The sequence below is a fragment of the Rousettus aegyptiacus genome, unplaced genomic scaffold (genome assembly GCF_014176215.1).
Source record: "Rousettus aegyptiacus isolate mRouAeg1 unplaced genomic scaffold, mRouAeg1.p scaffold_m13_p_2, whole genome shotgun sequence".
Taxonomy (NCBI): domain Eukaryota; kingdom Metazoa; phylum Chordata; class Mammalia; order Chiroptera; family Pteropodidae; genus Rousettus; species Rousettus aegyptiacus.
Genome location: NW_023416295.1, coordinates 116,096,169 through 116,116,605, shown reverse-complemented (window position 1 = coordinate 116,116,605; position 20,437 = coordinate 116,096,169). Strand labels below are relative to the sequence as shown.

The following is a 20,437-nucleotide window of genomic DNA, read 5'->3' as shown; positions in this document are numbered from 1 at the left end:
CATTTTAAGCCTCTGAATTTGTTTACTCAGTGTTGCTTTTCAAGACTCATCAAATCAACACAATCATCTTTTCTTCAATGTGGTTAATATTCTATTTTAAATATATCCTTACTATCTTCCTTCACTGGATTATATACAATTTTTGTTGTATAACAATATTTCAAAGGGGAAAATTTGTGTTTACAAAGCCTTTACTTAACATTAAATTATAAGCAAATATGCCTAAATCCTCTTAACTGTGTTCTGATCTCTTTTTGGTTTGAAAAGTGAGAGATTATCTCTATATTTGGCATAAATAGATGGGAGTGTTTGTGAGACTGAGTCATTTTTTTTTGTCATGCAGCATGACAGATTGTTTTAGCTATAAAGAAGAACTTCCTGAGATCAAGCATTGTGAAATACTCGCTACAGGGAAAGGCTGGGACAGATAATGGTTTCAAGAAACAATGTGCTGAACATAATGCTATTCTCAGCCTGATGGAAATATTCCAAGGCAGTGCAGTGCAGAGGTTAAGGATTCAGGCAGAAAGTGCCAGAATCCCAGCTTTATTATCTTTCCCAGTTCTACTAAGCTTTATTCAGCATCATCAATGAAGGTCTTCTTGATGAGAGGACATTTGCACAGAAATCTGGGTTACTTAAGCTCTTAGTACCTCAGGTCCTCACCTTTAAAATAGATGATGATATACAGAGAACCTTAAGGATTTTATCAAAAAAAATATTAGAACCGATAAATGTATTTAGTAAAGATACAAAATTAATATTCAGAAAATGGTTGCATTTCTATATACCAATAACGAACTATCAGAAAAGGAAATTAAGAGAACAATCCCATTTACAATTGCATTAAAAAAATACCTAGGAATAAATTTAACCAAGGAGGTAAAAAATACATATTCAGAGAATTATAAGACATTGAAAGAAGAAACTGAAGAAGATATAAATAAGCGGAAGCATATACCATGCTCATGGATAGGAAGAATTAACATTGTTAAAATGTTACCCAAAGCAATCTATAGATTTAGTGCAATCCCTGTCAAAATACCAATGGCATTTTTCATAGAACTAGAACAAATAATTCTAAAATTTATATGAAATAAGAAAAGACCCCAAATAGCCACAGCCATCTCGAGAAAGAAGAACAAAGTTGGAGGTATCAAACTATACAACAAAGCTACAGCAATCAAAACAGCCTGGTACTGGCATAAAAACAGACACATGGATCAATGGAACAGAACAGAGAGCCCAGAAATAAATCCACACCTGCATGGTCAATTAATCTGCGGCAAAGGAGGCAAGAATATATATAATGAGGTAAAATGGTGTTGGGAATATTGGATATAAATGTAAACATGCAAAAAAAAATAAAACTCGCCACCTTCTTACATCATATACAAGAATAAACTGAGAATGGATTAAAGACTTAAATGTAAGACCCCAAATCATAAGACTTCTAGAAGTAAACATAGGCAGTAAACTCTCTGACATTGCTCTTAGTAATATTGTTTCTGTTTCATATTCTTGGGCAAGGGGAAAAAATTTAAAAATAAACAAATGGGACTATTTCAAACTAAAAAGCTTTGCACAGCAAAGGAAAGCATCAACAAAACAAAAAGACAACCTACTGAATGAGAGAAGATATTCGCCAGTGATAATCTGATAAAGGATTAATATCCAAAATTTATAAAGAACTCATACAACTCAACACCAAAAAAACAAACATCTAATTAAAAAATGTGTAGAGGACTTGGATAGGCACTTCTTCAAAGAGGATATACAGATGGCCAATGGGTATATGAAAAATGCTCAACATCACTAATGATCAGAGAAATGCAAGTTAGAACTACATGAGATAATGAGATATCACCTCACATCTGTTAGAATGGCCGACATCAACAAATCAACAAACAAAAAGTGTTGGCAAAAATGTGAAGAAAGGGAACCTGTGTGAACTGTTGGTGGGATTGCAAATTGGTGCAGCCACTACAAAAACAGTACGGAGGTTTCTCAAAAAATTGAAAATAGAACTACCTTATGACTCAGCAATTCCACTTCTGGGTACTTATCTGAAGAAATCTAAAACCTAATTCGAAAAGATCTATGCTCCCCTAAGTTCACTGCAGCATTATTCACAATAGCCAAAATATGGAGGCAACTTAAATGCCCATCAAAAGACTATTGGATAAAGAAGAGATGGTACATATATACAATGAACTATTATCTGCCCATAAAAAAGAATAAAATCCTACCATTCGCAACAACATGAATTCACCTAAAGAGTATTATGCTAAGCAAAGTAAGTCAGACATAGAAAGACAAATACCATATGATCTCACTTATTGTGGAATCTAAAGAACAAAACAGACAAACAAACGGAACAGAAACAGACTCATAGATACAGAAAACAAACTGATGGTTGCCCAATAGAAAGGTTGGATGGTTGGGTGGAAAAGGTGAATGGATTAAGAAGTACAAATTGGTAGTTAGAAAATAGTCAGAGGAATGTAAAGTCCAGCATATGGAATACAGTCAATAAAATCATAATAACTATGTATGGTGCCAGGTGGGTACTAGGCTGATTGCGTAGATGATTTTGTAAATTACATAGATGTCTGACCACTGTGCGGTACATCCAAAACTAATATAAAATAATGTTGGATATTAACTATAATTGAAAAATCGAGGACGTGGTTCCGTAGTGTAGTGGTTAGCATGTCTGCTCTACATGCAGAAGATTCCTGGGTTTGTGCCCCAGCAGAGCTATGGTTCATGGCCATGCCACCCTGGACAAGCCTGATGTATTATCTTGAAAGCTAAACAGGGTTTAGCTTAGTACTTCGATGGGATACCACCTAGGAAGACCAGGTGCTATAGGCATAAATAACAACAATAAATTTTTTAAAAAATTGAATTTAAAATAAATAAACAAACAAATAAATAAAATGGGGATGATAATAGTATCTACCTCAAAAGGTTGTAGTGAGGATTGGATAAATTATTATATGTATAATGCTTAAAACTGTACATCCATAGAGAAGACGACTGGTAAATATTAGCTGCTATTATACTCAGGCTTTCCCTTTAACACACTAGAGAAATTTCTTTCATAAACTTATGTAAATACCTTTTTAAAAAATTTTTTTATATGTATTTATTTGAGTCAAACTGATGCAATATACCAGGGAGCAAGATTTCAAATGCTCTCATGTAAAGCCTTTTAAGTTAACATCTCTTATAATGTAAAAACAACTTATAATAAACAAAAGGGAAAAAAACCACCTGCAATTCTACTGCTTTGAGTTATTCCTTGTTAATACTTTGCAATTTTTTCTTCATTTTTTTCTATTAATTTCTATGTGTATTCATATATACATTCCCACTTATGATGGAAAGCCTTTTGTGTCTACTTATATTTTGACCTGTTCAGGTTCTTGATTTGAATGTTTTATACCAAATATTATCTTCAATAGGAAAAAAATCTGATACTTCTATCTTTTCTAGATTAATCTCCTTTCAACCCATTCCCCTATAGAAGATGTATAATTCCTCTAATCCACATCAATCCATAACCACATAAAGATTAAATTCTAAGTGAAAATAAACCCTCCCTCTACCATCAGCCAAGTATGTATCTCCACTAGAGGCCTTTGTAGGTGACTTGGTGGTTTGTAGAATGTGTAGATGGAAAAGTTAGCCTTACCTGACTCGGTGGTGATGGGCAAAGAGAAAAATGTGTCTGAATAGAGTGGCTTTGCGAATTCCTTGAGGTCCTCATCAAATAGCTGTGTAAAAGCCCGAATGCTGATTCTGAAAAGAAAGCAGATTTGTTTAGGAACAATTAGTAGAGCAGACTAAAAAACATGTTCAAGGAGAAATAGGGCAGGCACCTGTCAATAAGTATGCAGGGTAGGATATGAATTATAGAATTAGATAGACCTGGGTTCGTTTGTTTGTTCATTCATTCATTCATTCATTCACTCATTCAATATCCATGGAGTCCCTACTGTTGCTAGTCCCTGTTCCAGGAACTAGAGATACTGCAAGGAACAAAATAAAGTCTCTACTACCCAAGAAAAAGGTCAGGTAATAAATACACAAATATAATATGCCAAATGGTGACATGTACCATAAAAAATAAAAGAGCAGCATAAGGGAGATGAAAAGCAATGGGCGAAGGGCATGTACACTGCTTTATTCACCATGGTTAATGAAGGGTGTCCTTGACAAAAGGACATTTGCACAGAAACCTGAGGAAAGAGAGGAAGTGAGCCAGGCCCGCATTCCAGGCAGCAGCATGCCTGGATGCAAGGAGGCCGGCATGGCTGAAGCACAGTGAGTGAGTGAGTGAGTGAGAGTGGTAGAAGATGAGGTCAGAGATGCGGATGGGGCCAGACCATCACTGGAGGTCACGGTGGGGGTTTTGGTTTTTGTTCCGAGAGGCATAGAAAGCCACCAGAAGGTGTTACCAGGATCACTCTGGCTGCTACAGCATGGGGAATAGAAGGAAGGGGCAACAGTAGAAGAGAAACTACTTGGAAGGGTACGCAATAGGCCAGGTGGGGCATGCTAGCTTGGGTCAGAATGTAGTAGTGTCGGTAGTGACAAGTGTGGCATATTTCAAAGAAAGAGCTAAAAGATTTGCTGATGGGTATGGAATCTGAAAGAGTGGAATCAAGGATGACTCCACGTGTCTGGCCAAAGAACAAGCGGAAGGGTGGAGGTGCCACTTACTAACATCAAGGAAACTGTGGAGGAGACTGTCGAGGGGCTTGGGAAGTAAATCTGAGGTGTCCATTAGAGCAGTCGAATGGGTCGAATGTCAATATTATTAATATTATTGCTGCTATTGTTTTTTAAAATAACATTATATATACACAAATATAATTTTACATCGAACATTACATTACAAATAAAATTACCTACCTCCCATCTTTTTGGCACTATTTTCTAAAGAGCCTTTTATCTAAAAATATTTTAAATTCCCTTGTCATTATGATACAAATTTATTAAATACCTTATTTATATTCAATTGCTGAGGTTATAGCGAGATGGTCACTACTCTTGAAAACCAGTTTTCCTTATTAGTGTTTCCTTTATATTGTTTTCCAATATAAAGAAAGAAGGCAAAGAGTAAAAGAAGCATATATTACAATGCAAATGAGGAATACTGAAATTCAGAGGAAACCACGTGTTTGGGCCTGGAGCACAGGGCTCCAAGTAGAAGAACAGTAGGAAATCAAGAGGAAGAGCCAGAAAAGGGTCAGCAGGGAGCAGAGTGATCCATTAAGAGACTACCGTGATAGTCCAGGCCAAGAACCTAGGGTCCTGGCCTGGGCTAGTGGCGCCGAGGACAGAGAGAAGGGTAAAAGGCACGGAGAGAAGAGGGACCAGACAGGGCCTGGTCTGTGGAGCAGAAGGGAGGAATCAAAGACAGTTCTAAGGTTTGAGCTCAGGTCATTTGGGAGAAAAATGGCATCACTGGTAGAAATGGGAGCTAGACTGGAGAAAGAGGAGCTTTGCTTGGGCTATCCTGGATTTAAGAGTGGCAGTGAGACATTGATCTAGAACGCTGCAGGAGTTATTCCAGTCATCTGAACAGGAGAGCTGCTGAAGTGGTCGTCTATGTGCCCATGTGGGATGGGGCGTACAGATGCACTGGCTCTAAATTCAATAAGCAAGCAAGGTGCAGCTCTTAAAACACAGAACTGTAACCTCAGCCTGGATGAAAAGCCTATTTGTCGTATCTACCACAGGACTAAAGACTCATGCTCTCTCGGTGAGTCGGGTCCAGTCTGAATGCCTGTCTCAATTTCTAGGGACAAATATTAGGAAGCATTATAGATTATTGGAAGTGACTGACCAGGTTGATGGCAGACAAGACTCAGAAGGACATGATAGTTGATTTCAGATTTAAGGAAGGCTGCTATGTAGAAGAGGAAACAGGCATTGTGATTTTTCTTCTTGAAGGGAGAAGCTCAGTAGGCTGAAGTCAGAGAGGCGTAGTTTAGGAACACAACTTCACTCTGTAACATCCAGAGTCTGAGCTACCCGTATAGGTCGTGAGCTCGGTTGCTGAGGCCTTAGCAGAGGCTGGTGCTGAAGGACAGCATTGCTGCACTAAATTAAAAATTGGCTTGGGACACCTCTTCAGTTCTTTCTATCTTGAGATTCTCAGACTATGTTTTCTGATAGAGTATCAGACGATTTACAAGGACAAAATTTTTTCTAGTGTGAATTTTAATTCCATGAAAGTGAATGGAAGACTCCTTTTTCCTTTGAAAAAATGTCTAGATTTGTTGAACCCCAAAGCATCTGGGCATGTCCTGTAATACTGCAGAAGTAGTAACAGGCCAGGGAAAATTGTTCTGACCCTCTGTCCCCTCCTTCTAACTCATGCCCGGGTAGAAGCATGATCTTAGAAAATGAACAAGATGACATCGATCAACCACATCTATGATTTCCATCTCTAAAAGACACTTTCCGAGTCGGAAGTTGTATCAAGAACAACAGACTTAACTGAATTACCATGAGATGTCCCCAAAGGGTGACCAGCAGGCAACATATGTTAAATGGGAAGGTGAGGAGTTAGAGTGTGTTGCTAATGTACTGTACCTAAGAGTTTCTCATATTTGTAAAGTGATTTATAAGTGTGGAAGAACTTTTACAAACACGGTTTTAGTTGATCATCTTCAACCTCTCCAATATAAGGAAGCTTACTGTTTTACTTTAGAAGTTCAGAATTTCAAGTTTGGAGAGTCCATGTCTCATTCAAGATTATAGAGAAAGCTGATGCTAGAGAAACCAAACTATATTTTATGATTCCTAGTTCAAATCTTTCTCTTATTTCCTCTTGGCTTAATTTTGGTTTAATAGTAATAACTTATGTTAGAGGGATGATAAAAGGGCCCAAGCTAAGAAGCAGAGGGTCTGAGGCTTAGTTCTCTCTGTTGCTGATAAGTCGAATGGTCCCTAAAGTTCTTAATGCCTCAGCTTCCTCACCTATGAAATAAAAGCATTAGATAGAACAACGTTGATATATTCTGCTCTGAAATTCTAGGATGAAAATGCATCCTAGGTGCAAATGCAAAGTATGAAATGGATCCAGATGAATACAAACCCTCAGGAACCCAGGAATGAGGCAATGACCTAGTATGGAAATGGCTTAAAATTAGTGGGTCACCAGGAACTCTGCCCTTAGAATCCTTTCCAAAAAGGAACACCACAACCACATTCACTAGCCCACCACGAGGCACTCATCCAGAATCCAGAACCGTGTCCCATCCTCTCTTCTTGGTCCTGTCTTCCCTGCTATCTCTTTTCATGCCCCCCAGCCCTACTTGAAATAAGTCTATTTGTTCTTCTCTAAACAATTCTGTATATTTCTACCTCAGCACTTTGACTCTCTCTGTTTTTTCCATCTGAATCTCCTCCTGTCCCTATCTCCGTATTTTCAAATCCTTCTATACTTTTTAATGCCCAGCTAAAATAATGCCTCCTTTGAGAGGCTTTTGAACCTTCACAGAATCTATTTACCTACGCGCCTCTTACGTTCTTCAACATTTCCGCTTATGTTTTACAGACACATTTTCTTTCTCTCACTACATTATAAACCCTTTGAAAGCTTCATCTTACTGATCTTTCTATCCCTCGCAACATCTGGCCAAATGCTTCCCACAGAGGAGGCACATGTATTGCACATATTATCAGCATGGTAACTATAATAATATGAATAAGATGATTTCAACGAATAGATATCTGATAGTAATTATTTCAATGTTAAATGTGTCTAGAATCAGAAAATTCTATAGCACAGTTAGAAATCGTGTGGTTTAATTTCCTTTATATGAGGAAAATGAGGTCAAGAGAAGCTGACTACCTGATCGCGGTCACATTGCTATTCTGCTTAGACTTGAAAGAAAACCAAATCAGCACTTTCCTAACCTCCAAACTGCCTCCCACACATCATGACCTGCCCTTTCTCTCCTATGTGGAACAATGCTAATCATACAAGCGGATAATAGAAATGGAATGCAACAATGCACGGGAAGACATTCTATTTGTTGGTATAATAAATTTGCAAAGCAGCTAAAACTAGCATTTCCCATTTATTTTCAATCCTAATTTTTCTTTTTCCATGTTCTTTCCTATCCACCTCTTCTCCCTGGGAGGGGGGCAGGAGTGGGGGAGAGGGGGGATGCCTGACAGCATTGAGGGTCACCGTGGTGATTACTGTCTTCAGACAGGAAGAATGCTGACTGCCCTGAGCCAGGGTTCGGCAGCCACCACACAGGAGGCCACCTAGCATGTGGCCCTCCCTCATGCTCTGAAAGGCCATGCCTCCTCTTATCAAGCATCATCTGCCTGGCATGCTTTCCACGGTACTGAACCAAATGTGTATTGGAGAAATATGGGAAAGCTGTGTCCTAGAAAACAAATATGAATGGCATAAGTTGATTAAGCTATAATAAGAACGTGTGACTTTTCACAGAGCATCTTGGCTCCTTCCATTATTTGTTCATAAACATTTAATGAGAGCCCCTTTCCGTCTCTATTAAACTGCGAGCTCTTGTGATGTAGTGAAGAGGGCAGGTGAGTCAATGAAGGGTTAAAAGCCACTAGCAAATGGAGGATTGGAAAAATGTAGGGACTGGGCGCTATAGAAATGGACCTGAAGGCCCAACTTCCCTGCTATGGGTTGGCAGGGGTAGTGTGGGGCTAGTTGAAGGTCGAGCTGGCTTTTGAACTGTACAAAGGAATTCACCAGCCAGACAAGGGAGTGGTAGGCATCCCAAACAGAGTAAAAAAAAAAAAAAAATGTGCAAAGCCTCAGAGGTATCAGTGAGCCGCATCACATTCAAGGGAACTCCCAGGAGCGAGCAGTAGCAACAGGGCACTTGGGGCAAATGGTGGGAGGCAGAGCTGGCAAGGCAGGCAGAAGGGAGAAGGTAAGGGCTTTGTGTGCTCGGCTCTGGATCTTCACTTGCTCCTAGAAGGGAACAGAAACCACTGGAAGACCTTAATCTAGAAGGCACATGATAATGTTTGATCTATTCCCCAGGACAACTCTGTAATGCTCTGCAGATGAGAAAAGTGAGGACTATAGAACTAAATGCTGTTTGCAAGTCTAACTAGCTAAAAAACAGGAGTACTGGAACTCAAATGAAGGGGCTCTCCCTAGGATCCTGGTGGCGGTTATGGACAGGAAAGAATGGGCTAGAAAACCGGTGGGCTCTGGATTAGACATGAACTGCCTATAGTTGATCTCTCTCTCTCTCTCCCTCTCTCTGAAATAGAGTGATGACTCATCTTTTCTCTCAAACAGAAAACAAGCAAACAAACAACAACAGCTTCAGCTTTACAATTCGCAAAGAGAAAATAGCCCTGGGGAGCCTTTTGCTCAAATTTCCTTGAGCCTCAGTGACTAAGTTGCTGAGGCATCTCTTGATTCTTACAGGAACTGAAGGGTTCCAGTGTTCTGGTCTCTTATATTTCTCCTTTGTTCTGTCCGAGATCTCACCTCCTTCACAGAGACTTATATGGTCTCTTCTTGAAGTAAATGTCACCAGTAAGTGTGTATATGTTTACTCTAGAGATGCCAACCTTGGCTTGGGTGGCAATATCATTTCGTGGTGAGTCCTGGACAGAGGTAACTATATAGAGTGAGTGCTCTGTTTTAGGAAAACCATTGGCCTGCCTTGTTGATATGAGGGAGGGGCTAAGAATGCGTTCAGGTGTGATGTCTAGTTACTGTCTTCTTTAGGAGCTGGTAGAAAAGTTTCTGCTGTGACTCAGAGGTGATTCTCGAAATATGTAATAAGAGTCAATAAGACTGAGGCACTGACCAACAAGAATGGACACTGGTCCACAGAGAACCTGATTAGCTGCCACACTGGCTGGATACCAGCCCTGGGAACACACAACAAACAAGGTACATTTTTCATAGAAGTACTAAGGTTGGATACCTGTATCCTTCTATCCAAGATACCAGAATAGGTTCTCTTTTTTCTTGAGGACCCTGGTTTGGGATGCTGTGTCCTTCCGCTTATACCTGCTTTTTGGGACCACAGTGCAGACCAAGGGCACTGCCAGTTCCTATAGCTGCGAGGGCCTCCTTGTCTGCAGTAGTGCTTCCTGAAACCAGACCAAACAATTTCTCCTTTTCGTCTACCATCTTAAAGTGAGGAAAGGGTGCTCCCAGTCATTCAGAGGACTTTCCTGTCAAGAGTTCTATTTGGACCTAAGAGCACTTTCGTCTTTTTATGCCTTAGAAGTAAATAAATAAGTGTAATTTGAGTCCTTACCAAAAAAAAAAAAAAAAAAAAAAAAAGGAAGATAAAACCCTCATACTTCTTGGGTCTCCTTAAACTCAATCTTTCTCTTTGGACATTTTCACAATCGTTAACCTGGGAAATGATTTGGCTTTTACTAAAGAAGTTTTAGGAGAAAGAACAATCCATTAAGAACCTTTGCTTCTTTACATAATGAATTAGAGCTTTTGTACAATGCTCAAGGTCCTTTTTACACATTACCTGTGAATGGAGGCAGGAACACAACTTTTATAAATTACCCAGTAAAATGTAGCTCATGCTTTTAACGTAGGTGATCAATCTACAGGAGCTCATGTGCATCAGATGACCAGACAGCAGAATGTCTAGTAATGTAGTATGTCCCCTCTAGCAAAATGATGGCAATACATCTAACCTGTAGGCAGTGCGTGGCTTCAGTGGTCCATCACAGAATTTTTGCTCATTGGGATCACATTTTCCACCCAGGCTCTCCATCTCTGCTCCAAGCTTAATGTTAAAACTCTTGGAGTTGCTGTCGGGACTTTCGGAACATTTGCTGGCAAAGTAATTGGTCTGATACACTCGAATGGAGGCATTGTGCCTGTATTCCATGTAGGAGGGCAGAGGGTGCTGTTGTTCTGGCTTCAGCTCATCACTGCCTGGAGGGAGAAAACCTACAGTGAGGGATTTTCTTGTGACTTCAGTGATTCCACCTGGGTTCCTAAGGCTGACTCCTCACCCACTATCTCTGATCATCTGCAGATTGCAGAATCTGTGATCTCGAAGGATGCTGTGAAATCCTCCCAGTGAAAATAATTTTAAAATAAATTATACATAAATAAAGTGTACATAAACAAAATTATATATGTATACGCACATCCCTATGCACACACGCACACATATATACCTTCATTTTTCTAAGAAATAAAATGTGTGTGAGAAGATAGGTTATTAAATCAAATGACAATGTGTTGTCATTTGATTTCAGAAAGTTGAACACTCCCCATTGTGAGTCAACCCACTCAATAAGCGCTCCACCTTGCCAATAACCATTGTAGCTAAGCTAATAAGGAAATCCCTATGACCTGGGAAATAAGGAAAAGATAAGAGAAATCAAGTCCAAGGCCAGAGCAGCTGCCCCACCAGCATGCTCCGGGTACAGCTCTGTTATCTAGAGTACAGGTTAATACTGGCTTGAATTTGGCCCCTCATGCAAAACACTTCCCAGAACTCTTTCTCTGTCCACCCAGCTTGCTGTGTGTTTTGGCACTGCAAAGCAGTTTTGATGTTGGCTGGAGGAAAGCATTATTAGGAAGATAAATATTATGGAGATCGAATAACATTTACAATGAACTTCAAGAAGTAGTACAGTAGGGGTTCATCACATCTTAGACTCTTGTTTAATAACATTTGCTCAAAATAAGTAGATCTTGGAGATATTATCTTGTTGGCAGTCGTTGAAAAGGAAGAAGCCTTTAGCATGAGCGTATATGCTATCAATGACATTTATGTGAGACGGATTGTTATCTCAGACCACCAGGGGAGCACAACCCATCTCTGTGGACATCAATAATTGAAATCTACATGGCTGGAGAACACAAGGCTGCTTTCTGGGGTGTGACTTCTTTTTGGTCACTGCCTTATATTCATGTAGTAAAACATTATCTTCACTGCAGCCTACTTAAATCTAAGGTCTCTCAAGAGTTCATTAATTTACCTCCAATCATGGGGTGTGAGGAAATCTGGGATGCACACCGACCCATGAAATCATTTAATTAATTATTTGTGCCCCACTTTAGTACAATTTAATAAAATGTAGAAGCACATAGACCCAGTGAGACTCAAATACTATTTGGCTCCAGCATTTGTCAGGTTTAAAGTTTTCCACTGCTCATAAATGGGTTAAAATAGTCAAGGATGCTTAAAAACTCATGTGCAGCACCTTAAACAATTTTGAAAACTAGAAGATATCTGAAATATATCAATGCCGTTGCAGACACAAATATCTCTTTTGGAGAAATAACACACAAGATATCAGTGGCAAATATACTTATGGACATGTGTGCTGCCCAAATACAACACTCCTGTAGGTTTGACAAATGCTGATATATATAATAAGCTTTAAAGGTCATACTCAGTGGTTGTGTGGAATGTTGTTGTAAGTATTACCTAGTATTTGCCTGGTCCATAGGAATTAGGTAGATATTAAGTAATTAGTAAACTAGAGAATGAAACGTACTATTGAAAATTCAGTAGAGAAAGGAGGAATGCTTTTCATAATCATCTTTTCCCTCTTTCAAGATTTTAAATAATTTTCTGAATTGGTGTGTGTGTGTTGGTTGAGGTATTTGAAACAGGAAGGGGAGAAGACAGCTGAAGCATACTGCGGCTTCGTAGCAGACCAAAAGACTAGTAAAAAGGACTGAATGAGTAGCGAAGACAACTGCATGAGTCTACACACGCAACACGCTTCCAGCAGTGCCTGGCACATAGTATGGGCTCAATAAATGATAGTTATTGTTAACGTTGTTGTGGTTGCTATTATTATTATTCATTCATTTAATAATTAAACCCAAAAGATAATAGGTTTTTCTGCTGAAAGAGCCTTTGAACAGTTTTTTCTGTTTTTTTTTTTTTTTTTTGGTGTGTTATATCTCCCTGTATATAACAGACATAGAGAAAATGATATAAAAAATGTTTTCTACTCTTAAGAACTTGTCACAGAAGGGACCCCGACAGGGACCTTTGAGAAAGCAATCCTGTGTCTTAGTAGAGTGAATTCATGATCACTTACCATCAGCCTCTCTTACTACCACTGTGAAGTATTTCACAGCTCCATTGGTGTCGCTGAACCAGCTGCAGTTGAAAGTAAAGTTGATGGAAGATTTGGTAATTAGCACGTCCTTTTTATTCACACGAATATGTGGAGGTGGAGGAGGAGGGCCTGGAATAAAGGAGGGGAAGGAACCACGAAGGGTCACAACTCTGCTTTTACATATAAACAATCGGCGAAATGGTGGTCTCCACTCACATCAGCGTGTGTGTGTTTGCGCGTGTGTGTTTAAAGTTTATAATCAAGAAAACCTCCTCTCCTGAAGGGAAGCAGGAGGAGAAAGTGATTTGCCAGTGGCACATTAAACATAATGGAAAAGGCAGCTCCTCAGCAGGGTTTCCTGAAGGTGCAGCATCGAATTGCTTAAAAGTTCCATTATAGCTCTAACTATATCAGGCAAAGTGATGCATTTAAATAATAACTAATTTAAGATCATTTACTTTAAGATCACTTAACTTGTTTGCTGCCAGGATATTTTACACAGAGAAACGTTTTCATTTCCCAGGGCCTTTTAGGGCCTTTCCTCTCAAAGATGACAAGACGCGCTAATGCAGAAGTGAACTGTATACAAGCGAATGGGGCGGCGGATGCTAGAGAGAACAGCGCATGCTCGGTGCATTCTCCCAGGGACACTTACGGTCTATCATTGTGATAGTGCTGTCTTCAACTACCTCACTGGTCATACCAGCCGACTGCACCTTGATGGATACCAGGTATCTCTTATGGGGCACTAGCATCATAATATTGAGCAGAGATTTTTCTTTCTCCAGCTTTCTGGAAAACTCAACTTCTTGAGTGTCCATTTTCCGGCATTCGATGCTGTACCCATCAAAGTCAGAATCAGGAGGGATCCAAGAACAGGCAATGGCCGTGGAGTTCTGAGGCCGGCAATGCAGGTTTTGTATCTTGTCTGGCTCTAAAGGAGAGAAAGGGACACTTTTCACTACTCTGTGAGACGCATTATTATTATTATGTGTTTAGCTTTTTGGGGTCCAACTAGCTCGGAGAGCTAAATAAATAATTTCTAAACTTTATTTGGATTATTTTTCAAGGAAAAAATTCTCATAGATCTCCAAAGGAATTTTTGTCTGCCAGCCTCCACTTCGAGAAGCATAAAGAGCCAAAATGCTATCCCTTTAGAAAATCGCAAGGTGCCAACGTGAAATATGAATGCACACGTGAGCACTAAAATAAAGTGGCAGAGGTCAGATAGAAGTTGGAACAGAGTAGATTAGAGGTCAAAAGTGCAGGTTCTCCTGCCTAAATTCAAATTATGTTTACCACATATGTGCTGTTGGGCAACTTACTTAACGAATCCCAGCCCCATTTGTAAAGTAGGGAAATTAAGATAACTGATACTCATACGGTCATTGTGATGATTCAACGAGTTGAAATATGCAGAGCAACCTAGAACAGTGAATGGTATAGTAATCGCTCAATAAATTCTAGCTCTTATGATGAGGAAATTAGGAATCAGCATTGCTGAACTGTTATCCTCTAGTCTCTGGTTTCTGTCCCCCTTTTATTTTTTTGTCTGCTGCTCCCTGCTCACACGCCATAGCTCCAAAATTGCTTGTGGTCCCCCACATACTCCATGCTGTTCCATGCCCCTCTGCTTATGATCGTTCAGTTTCTTCTGCCTGACAGAGCGCCTGACCCAGGAGGGACTCAATGAATTGTAGTTGATCTTATTTGTTGTAATTGACACAACAATGAGTAAAAGATTTGGTCTGAAAGCAAAGCACTTATGTGATAGTGCAGATTAATAACCAAACTCTGTAGGTTGCCCATCATCTCTAATTATATTTGTATCTATGAAGCTAAAATGTATGACTTAGGTAAGTATTTTTTTTTAATTTTAATTTTAGCAATTGAGCTATTTAAAAAAACGAAAGTTCCCAGTTTCCCAATATGTGAAATCAGAGGTTCTGGTCTATGTTTTAAGTGTGTGTTAGGGTCAGGGGTGCTACGCTGGGTGAGCTCCCAAAGATCTCCCTGGCCTTGCCCTGTTTTCTCAAAAATTTCCATAGAGCCTTCAGGCTCTGGAATAGAACTTGAAAACCTATGTCTAGACCACCTTATTTCGTTGCAGGAGTCAAAGACTTCATAAAGGTTAAAATTTAAAAGACTGCCCTTTGTTCTATTGACCATAGTACAAAATATAGTAACAATTCTCAGACGGCAATAATCAATGATGTCAACTCATCAAAAAGGTTCAAAAAAAAAAAAAAAACAGTGTATGATGTGGAGATGGACTGAAAAAATAAGGTGAAAAACAGTTATGCTTAATCTTAAGAGCACCAAACAGAAAAAACCATTCCATGGTCCCAGTTACAAATTTCATCCTTTCCCCTTTTCTCCACCTCCACCACCTCCCTAAATTAGAATTGTACTTTTATTTATCAACCTTATAGATAGGACTGGCTACATAATTTTAAGGACCCTCTGCCAAGTGAAATATCATGCACCTTGTTCAAAATACTGTTAAGAATTTAAGATGGTGATAGCAGAGAATTAAACAAAGTGAGGAGCCACTCTAAGCATGGGGCCCTATGTGCCTGCATAGTCAGTGACATCGGCCCTGCTTGCGGAATAGTTCGTTCTTTCAGCTCAGGAAGAACCCACTACACAGGAGTTCTTCTGGGAACTATGTGTAGACCTAGCTGTCCCTCCCAGAATAGTACTTGTTGCTCTGATCTGGAACCCAACCTAGCTTCCCCTGACACATGCTCTGTCAGAGGAGGCCTTGTCCTCAATACCAAAACTTTGAAACGCTCAGCATCTGTGTGCCACTGAATGAATTCCTGTTTCATGTCAAGGTCTACAGATATCAGCTAAGTCACATGGGCTAGATAAAGATGATTTAGAAAAAAAAATCAACCCAAAGGTTTTTCAGGATAGGGGAAGAATTGGCCTTTGAGGCAAGCAATATTTGTGTCTTTTCAAACATCAACTGCTTGTTAATCTTTTGAACTCCCTTCAAACCAAGTCACAGCTGAGATCATCTTCTCTTTCAAACTTAGAGAAAGTCTTTTAAAACATCCTGCCTAAACAATAATTATAATAATTCATGCAAAGAATTATATAGAAACTTGCTTCGACCTCTTCCCTCAGTGCCATCTCTCTCTCCTCTAAATCCCATCTGTCTTCCAAGACTCAGGGTGTGTGCCTATTTTCACTAAGAAATGAGTCCCCTGCAAAGCGCTTCCCTAGAGACCATCAACATTAAGAGGGACATTAGCTCTAACCTTTAGAAGGAAAAGGAGTCCAAAATAGCCATAAGACAAGGTAGAAAGGAGAATGTACCAGGAGAAAAGGGAAAAGATGCTGTGTGGCGTGACAGACAATTTTCTGCTGCTGGTGTTAGTGATGGGCGTGAGCTAGCAAAGGCTTTCTGGCAGAGATGACACCTCACCAGGATACCGGGAAAGGGCATTTTAGGCAGAAAAAACTACGAACCCAGGTGCCAAGGGTAGGGCGAGAAACAGTGAGAAGGTGGATGATCTAGAACTGCAAGTTATGTATCATGGCTGCACCACATTTGTAATTGGGTAGCGGAATCATTTTACATGAGAATTACAAACTTCCGTTTTGTTTAATCCTCATTTCGAGTTTTCTGTTACCCACAGCCAAACCCAACCCTAACTTTAACTGCAGTCTTTAAAGTTCCATCAGCCACTCCTCATAAAATTCAGCACCAAGTCCCTCTGCATACTGGTTGCTTTTCTCTTTGGCACGCCCCATTTGGTAAATGACTCTTTTAAATCCTAGCATCAAGAACTGAATACAATACTCCAGATGTGATATGACCAGCCCAGCCTCTACTGAGTTATTAAACTATGCACCTGTGAGTCAATTACACAGCCCACAATAAGAAACTGAAAACCCGCCCTGAGCTTGCTAAAAACTCTTACTTCTTTTTTGCATGTTTCTCTTGACACACAACTATTTGATCCCAAACTGCTCTTTGGGCACAATATGGAGCACAAGTTACAATTTTTACAGTGCTATTTATTAAATAAGCAAAACAACTACTTCCTTAAATTTCTAATTTTCAACTACATATTTTATCCATAACCACTAACTATCTGATCTGATCTGATCTTAGAAGCTACATTTACTAGGTATTACTGAAAAATAAATATTTGGATCGAGGTTCTTATATTGAAAACTTTGTTTCTTTAAGGTTTATTGCATCAATCCCCAAATGCCTTTGGGAAGAAACTGACATATACTTTGTTGTTGAAATATTTTTTATCTTTAGGATTTACAACAATATGTCCTAACTGATCCCTCTGCTTCTGGCTTGCCCCTTTTCGATTTATTCAATACACTGTTCCCAGAGTGACTTTCTAAAGTGCAGATCCGATTATGTTATCTCAGCCAAAAATCTTTCAGTGGCTCCAATTGATTGAAGGTAAAGTTCAAAGTTGTTACTATGGCTCACAAGACATTTTATGACTTGATTTTCCTAATCTGTGCTTTTTATGCTCCGGCCAACTTAACTCCTTTCTGTTTTTTTCCCCTGTGTGGTCTCAGAATACTTTACTTTCTCTATCTGTAATATTCTCTACTTCTTTCCCCATCTCCACATGGTGAATCTACTCTTTCCTTAGGTTTTGATTTCAACGCTTCTTCCAGGAAGCTGCCTCACATTGGGTCAGATGTTCATGACATGGGTTCTATTGTGCCAAATATTTCCTTCATCAAACTCAAATTGTTTTAATGATAGTAGCTCCCACTCAATTGTAAGCTGCATGAGGGCAGAGATTATTTCTTTACTGTTCACGTTGTTAGTGTCGAATGAACAAAACTATATAGACTTCTGCCAAAATTTAAATCTAACCAATCTAACCAATATAGATTTAAACTACGTCCCGTCATAATAAGATGTTACAACACATATTTCCTCCTTGCTCCATTTGAAAACCAAAAGTAGTAAAACATGTCATACTTGTTCTTACAGATCCAAAAATTGGTCTGCTGTAGGTTTTCCAGGAATCACCGCTGACAGTTTTGACACTGAATTGATAGGATCTCCCTGGACGAAGACCATGCACGATGCGTCCTTCTGATTTTCTGTTGCTGTAGGGGTTGAAGACCGTGATTGCATCTCTGGGTAACCACTGTAGCTCAAAGTCATCGTAGTCTGTCCAGTCTGGTGGCCCCTGCCAGGTGATGGCCAAGGATGTGTTTGCAACATCAGCAAATGACATAAGGCTGGGAGGACTTGGGGCTGTATGTAGGAGAAAGTAAAAAATCACTTCTATGCCATAACATATACAAATTAGAGAGCCGAGCAACATCAGACACACTTTTAATGTACTTTGTAGGAAGAGATAATATGGTAATAATAGGAGCTTTGATTTATAGTGTTTACTACGTATAAGGCTATGTCCTCGAGTGTTTTATGTACATTTTCTTTAATCTTCTTAACCAGAGCATCCTTACCCGGGTGCTGTGGAGCATGACTGTGCCCTGAATGAGTTACAAGTGTGCAAATGGGTTACATCCATCAGATTTGGGGATGTGAGGGCTGGAGCCCACAGACTATGTTCAATTGCAGATGGCCTTGTTCATTGACCTCAGGGTGGCACACAGATGTATTATCTGTGTGTGCCCAAGAAATAAGAAAAAAAAATGTAGGAAGCACTGCTAATAGCAACACAATAATGATATATATGATTATCCCCACTTTACCAATAAGAAAACTGAGGCTTGGCAGTGCTCAAGGACCTGCTCATCTTCACTTAAATAAGTGGCAGTGCTAAGCTAGGGACCTAGATCCTTTTAATCAAAGTCTATTTCTCTTATCCACTGTACCACAGTGCCTTTCCAAGTTCAGGGGGTAGGTAGGTCATGGCACAGTGTTATTGATTTTATTTCTTCTTATTAAAACCATAATTAAAACATGTTTTTGGAAGCCGCTTCCCACCAATACTTGGCCATTGGCAACTGGGCCTCTTACCTGTTCTGCTCTCCCCTGTGACCCTGTTGCTCAGATCTCCACTGTGAGTTACCACACACAGCATGTACTTCCTTCCAGGAACAAGGCCCTGAAAATGCCACTCTGTCACGTCCTTCCCTTTCTGGTTTTCCTTCTTTGTGCCATTGAAGTTATAGAGAATCAGCTCATAAAAGTCGAAGTCCCCAGGGGCTGGACTCCAGCTGAACCAGAGACTGTCTGTCGTGTTCCGATTTGATCCCTTGAGGTTACTCACAGCGGCTGGGACTTAAACAGAGGGAAAAACTTTATTAAAAACAAAAAAAAGAGCAGAGGCATTTTGGCCCACAGGAAAAACTATGAGCTATGCTGGGCACATGGATGAGCAGTTCCTATTGCAGCGTCAGATCTTGCCTATATTTCAGGTCGCTTAAGTTGAGGGGCACGCGGTCTAAAGATGCGGTACAAATTAAAATAAAACAAATCACAGGCAGTTATGCCTGTGTACGTGTACATGTGCCTGCCACATTTACTCTGATGAACATATAAAATAAAATCTTCGGAAATGATTTAATTAAAACTAGTCAAATAGTTTATACCTTAGCTTATAAAAAGTCCCAAAAGGGTTTATAAAAGGTTCCAGCCCTCTCTAGTTGGACCCATCTCACTCGTGGCCGCCATCCCATACCTTCCCTTTCTGAGTCTCTTTACTGCCTCTCCATCCACTTTTCGGTTCTCAGTTCTCACATGCTCTTTCTTACCCAAATCTTTATTAGCAGTCACTTCTATTACTATAGAAATTAGTTATGCTGGCACCTGTTCCACGGGTATTTAAGCGTCATCACTCTTTGGAGAGTGAAGACTGTTGTCCCTTTTTGGAGGAACCATAAACATTAATGAGCAGTTAAAGAAAGATATGCAGAGTGCAGACTGCCCTGGAAATGGTCATGTCTAGGCAAGTCTATTCACTGTTTAGGCTTATCTGCCGCTCTTTTTCATTCCTTGCAAAAGACAAACTGAGGTGCCTGGAATGTGCTCTTCACAAGGCTCCCCTCACCTTGAGATCTCAGCTGAAACTCCTTCTCTGTCTAAAGTCATTTCTTGTCCTGCCAAGTTGCCCTCTGACACAAAGTACTGTTAATTTCCTTCATAGAATTTAAGATGTTCCAAAACCGTCTCCCTTTAAAACCTGCTGTCCCTCCCTCTCCCCCTCTCCACAAACATAGAGCTCTGCTAGGTCAGGGCTTCCTCTTTCTTGTTCGCTGTAAGATTCCTGCTGTGAGCCCAGTGCCTGGGACACACGTGCACTCAAAAACTATTGTCAAACGAGAAAACAAATGGAATAGTAAAATGAGCTAATGGACTCGAGCTATG

General features: G+C 39.8%; 1 protein-coding gene across 2 annotated transcripts in view; it reads right to left on the bottom strand.

The window, feature by feature from the left end:
- PTPRB (protein tyrosine phosphatase receptor type B) overlaps positions 1-20,437 on the bottom strand; it is a 101,073-nt gene that overhangs the window by 16,660 nt on the left and 63,976 nt on the right. For both annotated transcript variants that reach the window (XM_016152326.2, XM_016152327.2), the window contains 6 exons: positions 19,088-19,351; positions 18,074-18,355; positions 13,757-14,035; positions 13,081-13,230; positions 10,702-10,945; positions 3,701-3,807 (listed from right to left, as the gene is read on the bottom strand). In XM_016152326.2, coding sequence (XP_016007812.2) covers positions 3,701-3,807; positions 10,702-10,945; positions 13,081-13,230; positions 13,757-14,035; positions 18,074-18,355; positions 19,088-19,351 — 1,326 coding nt within the window. The remainder of the gene's footprint in view (positions 1-3,700; positions 3,808-10,701; positions 10,946-13,080; positions 13,231-13,756; positions 14,036-18,073; positions 18,356-19,087; positions 19,352-20,437) is intronic.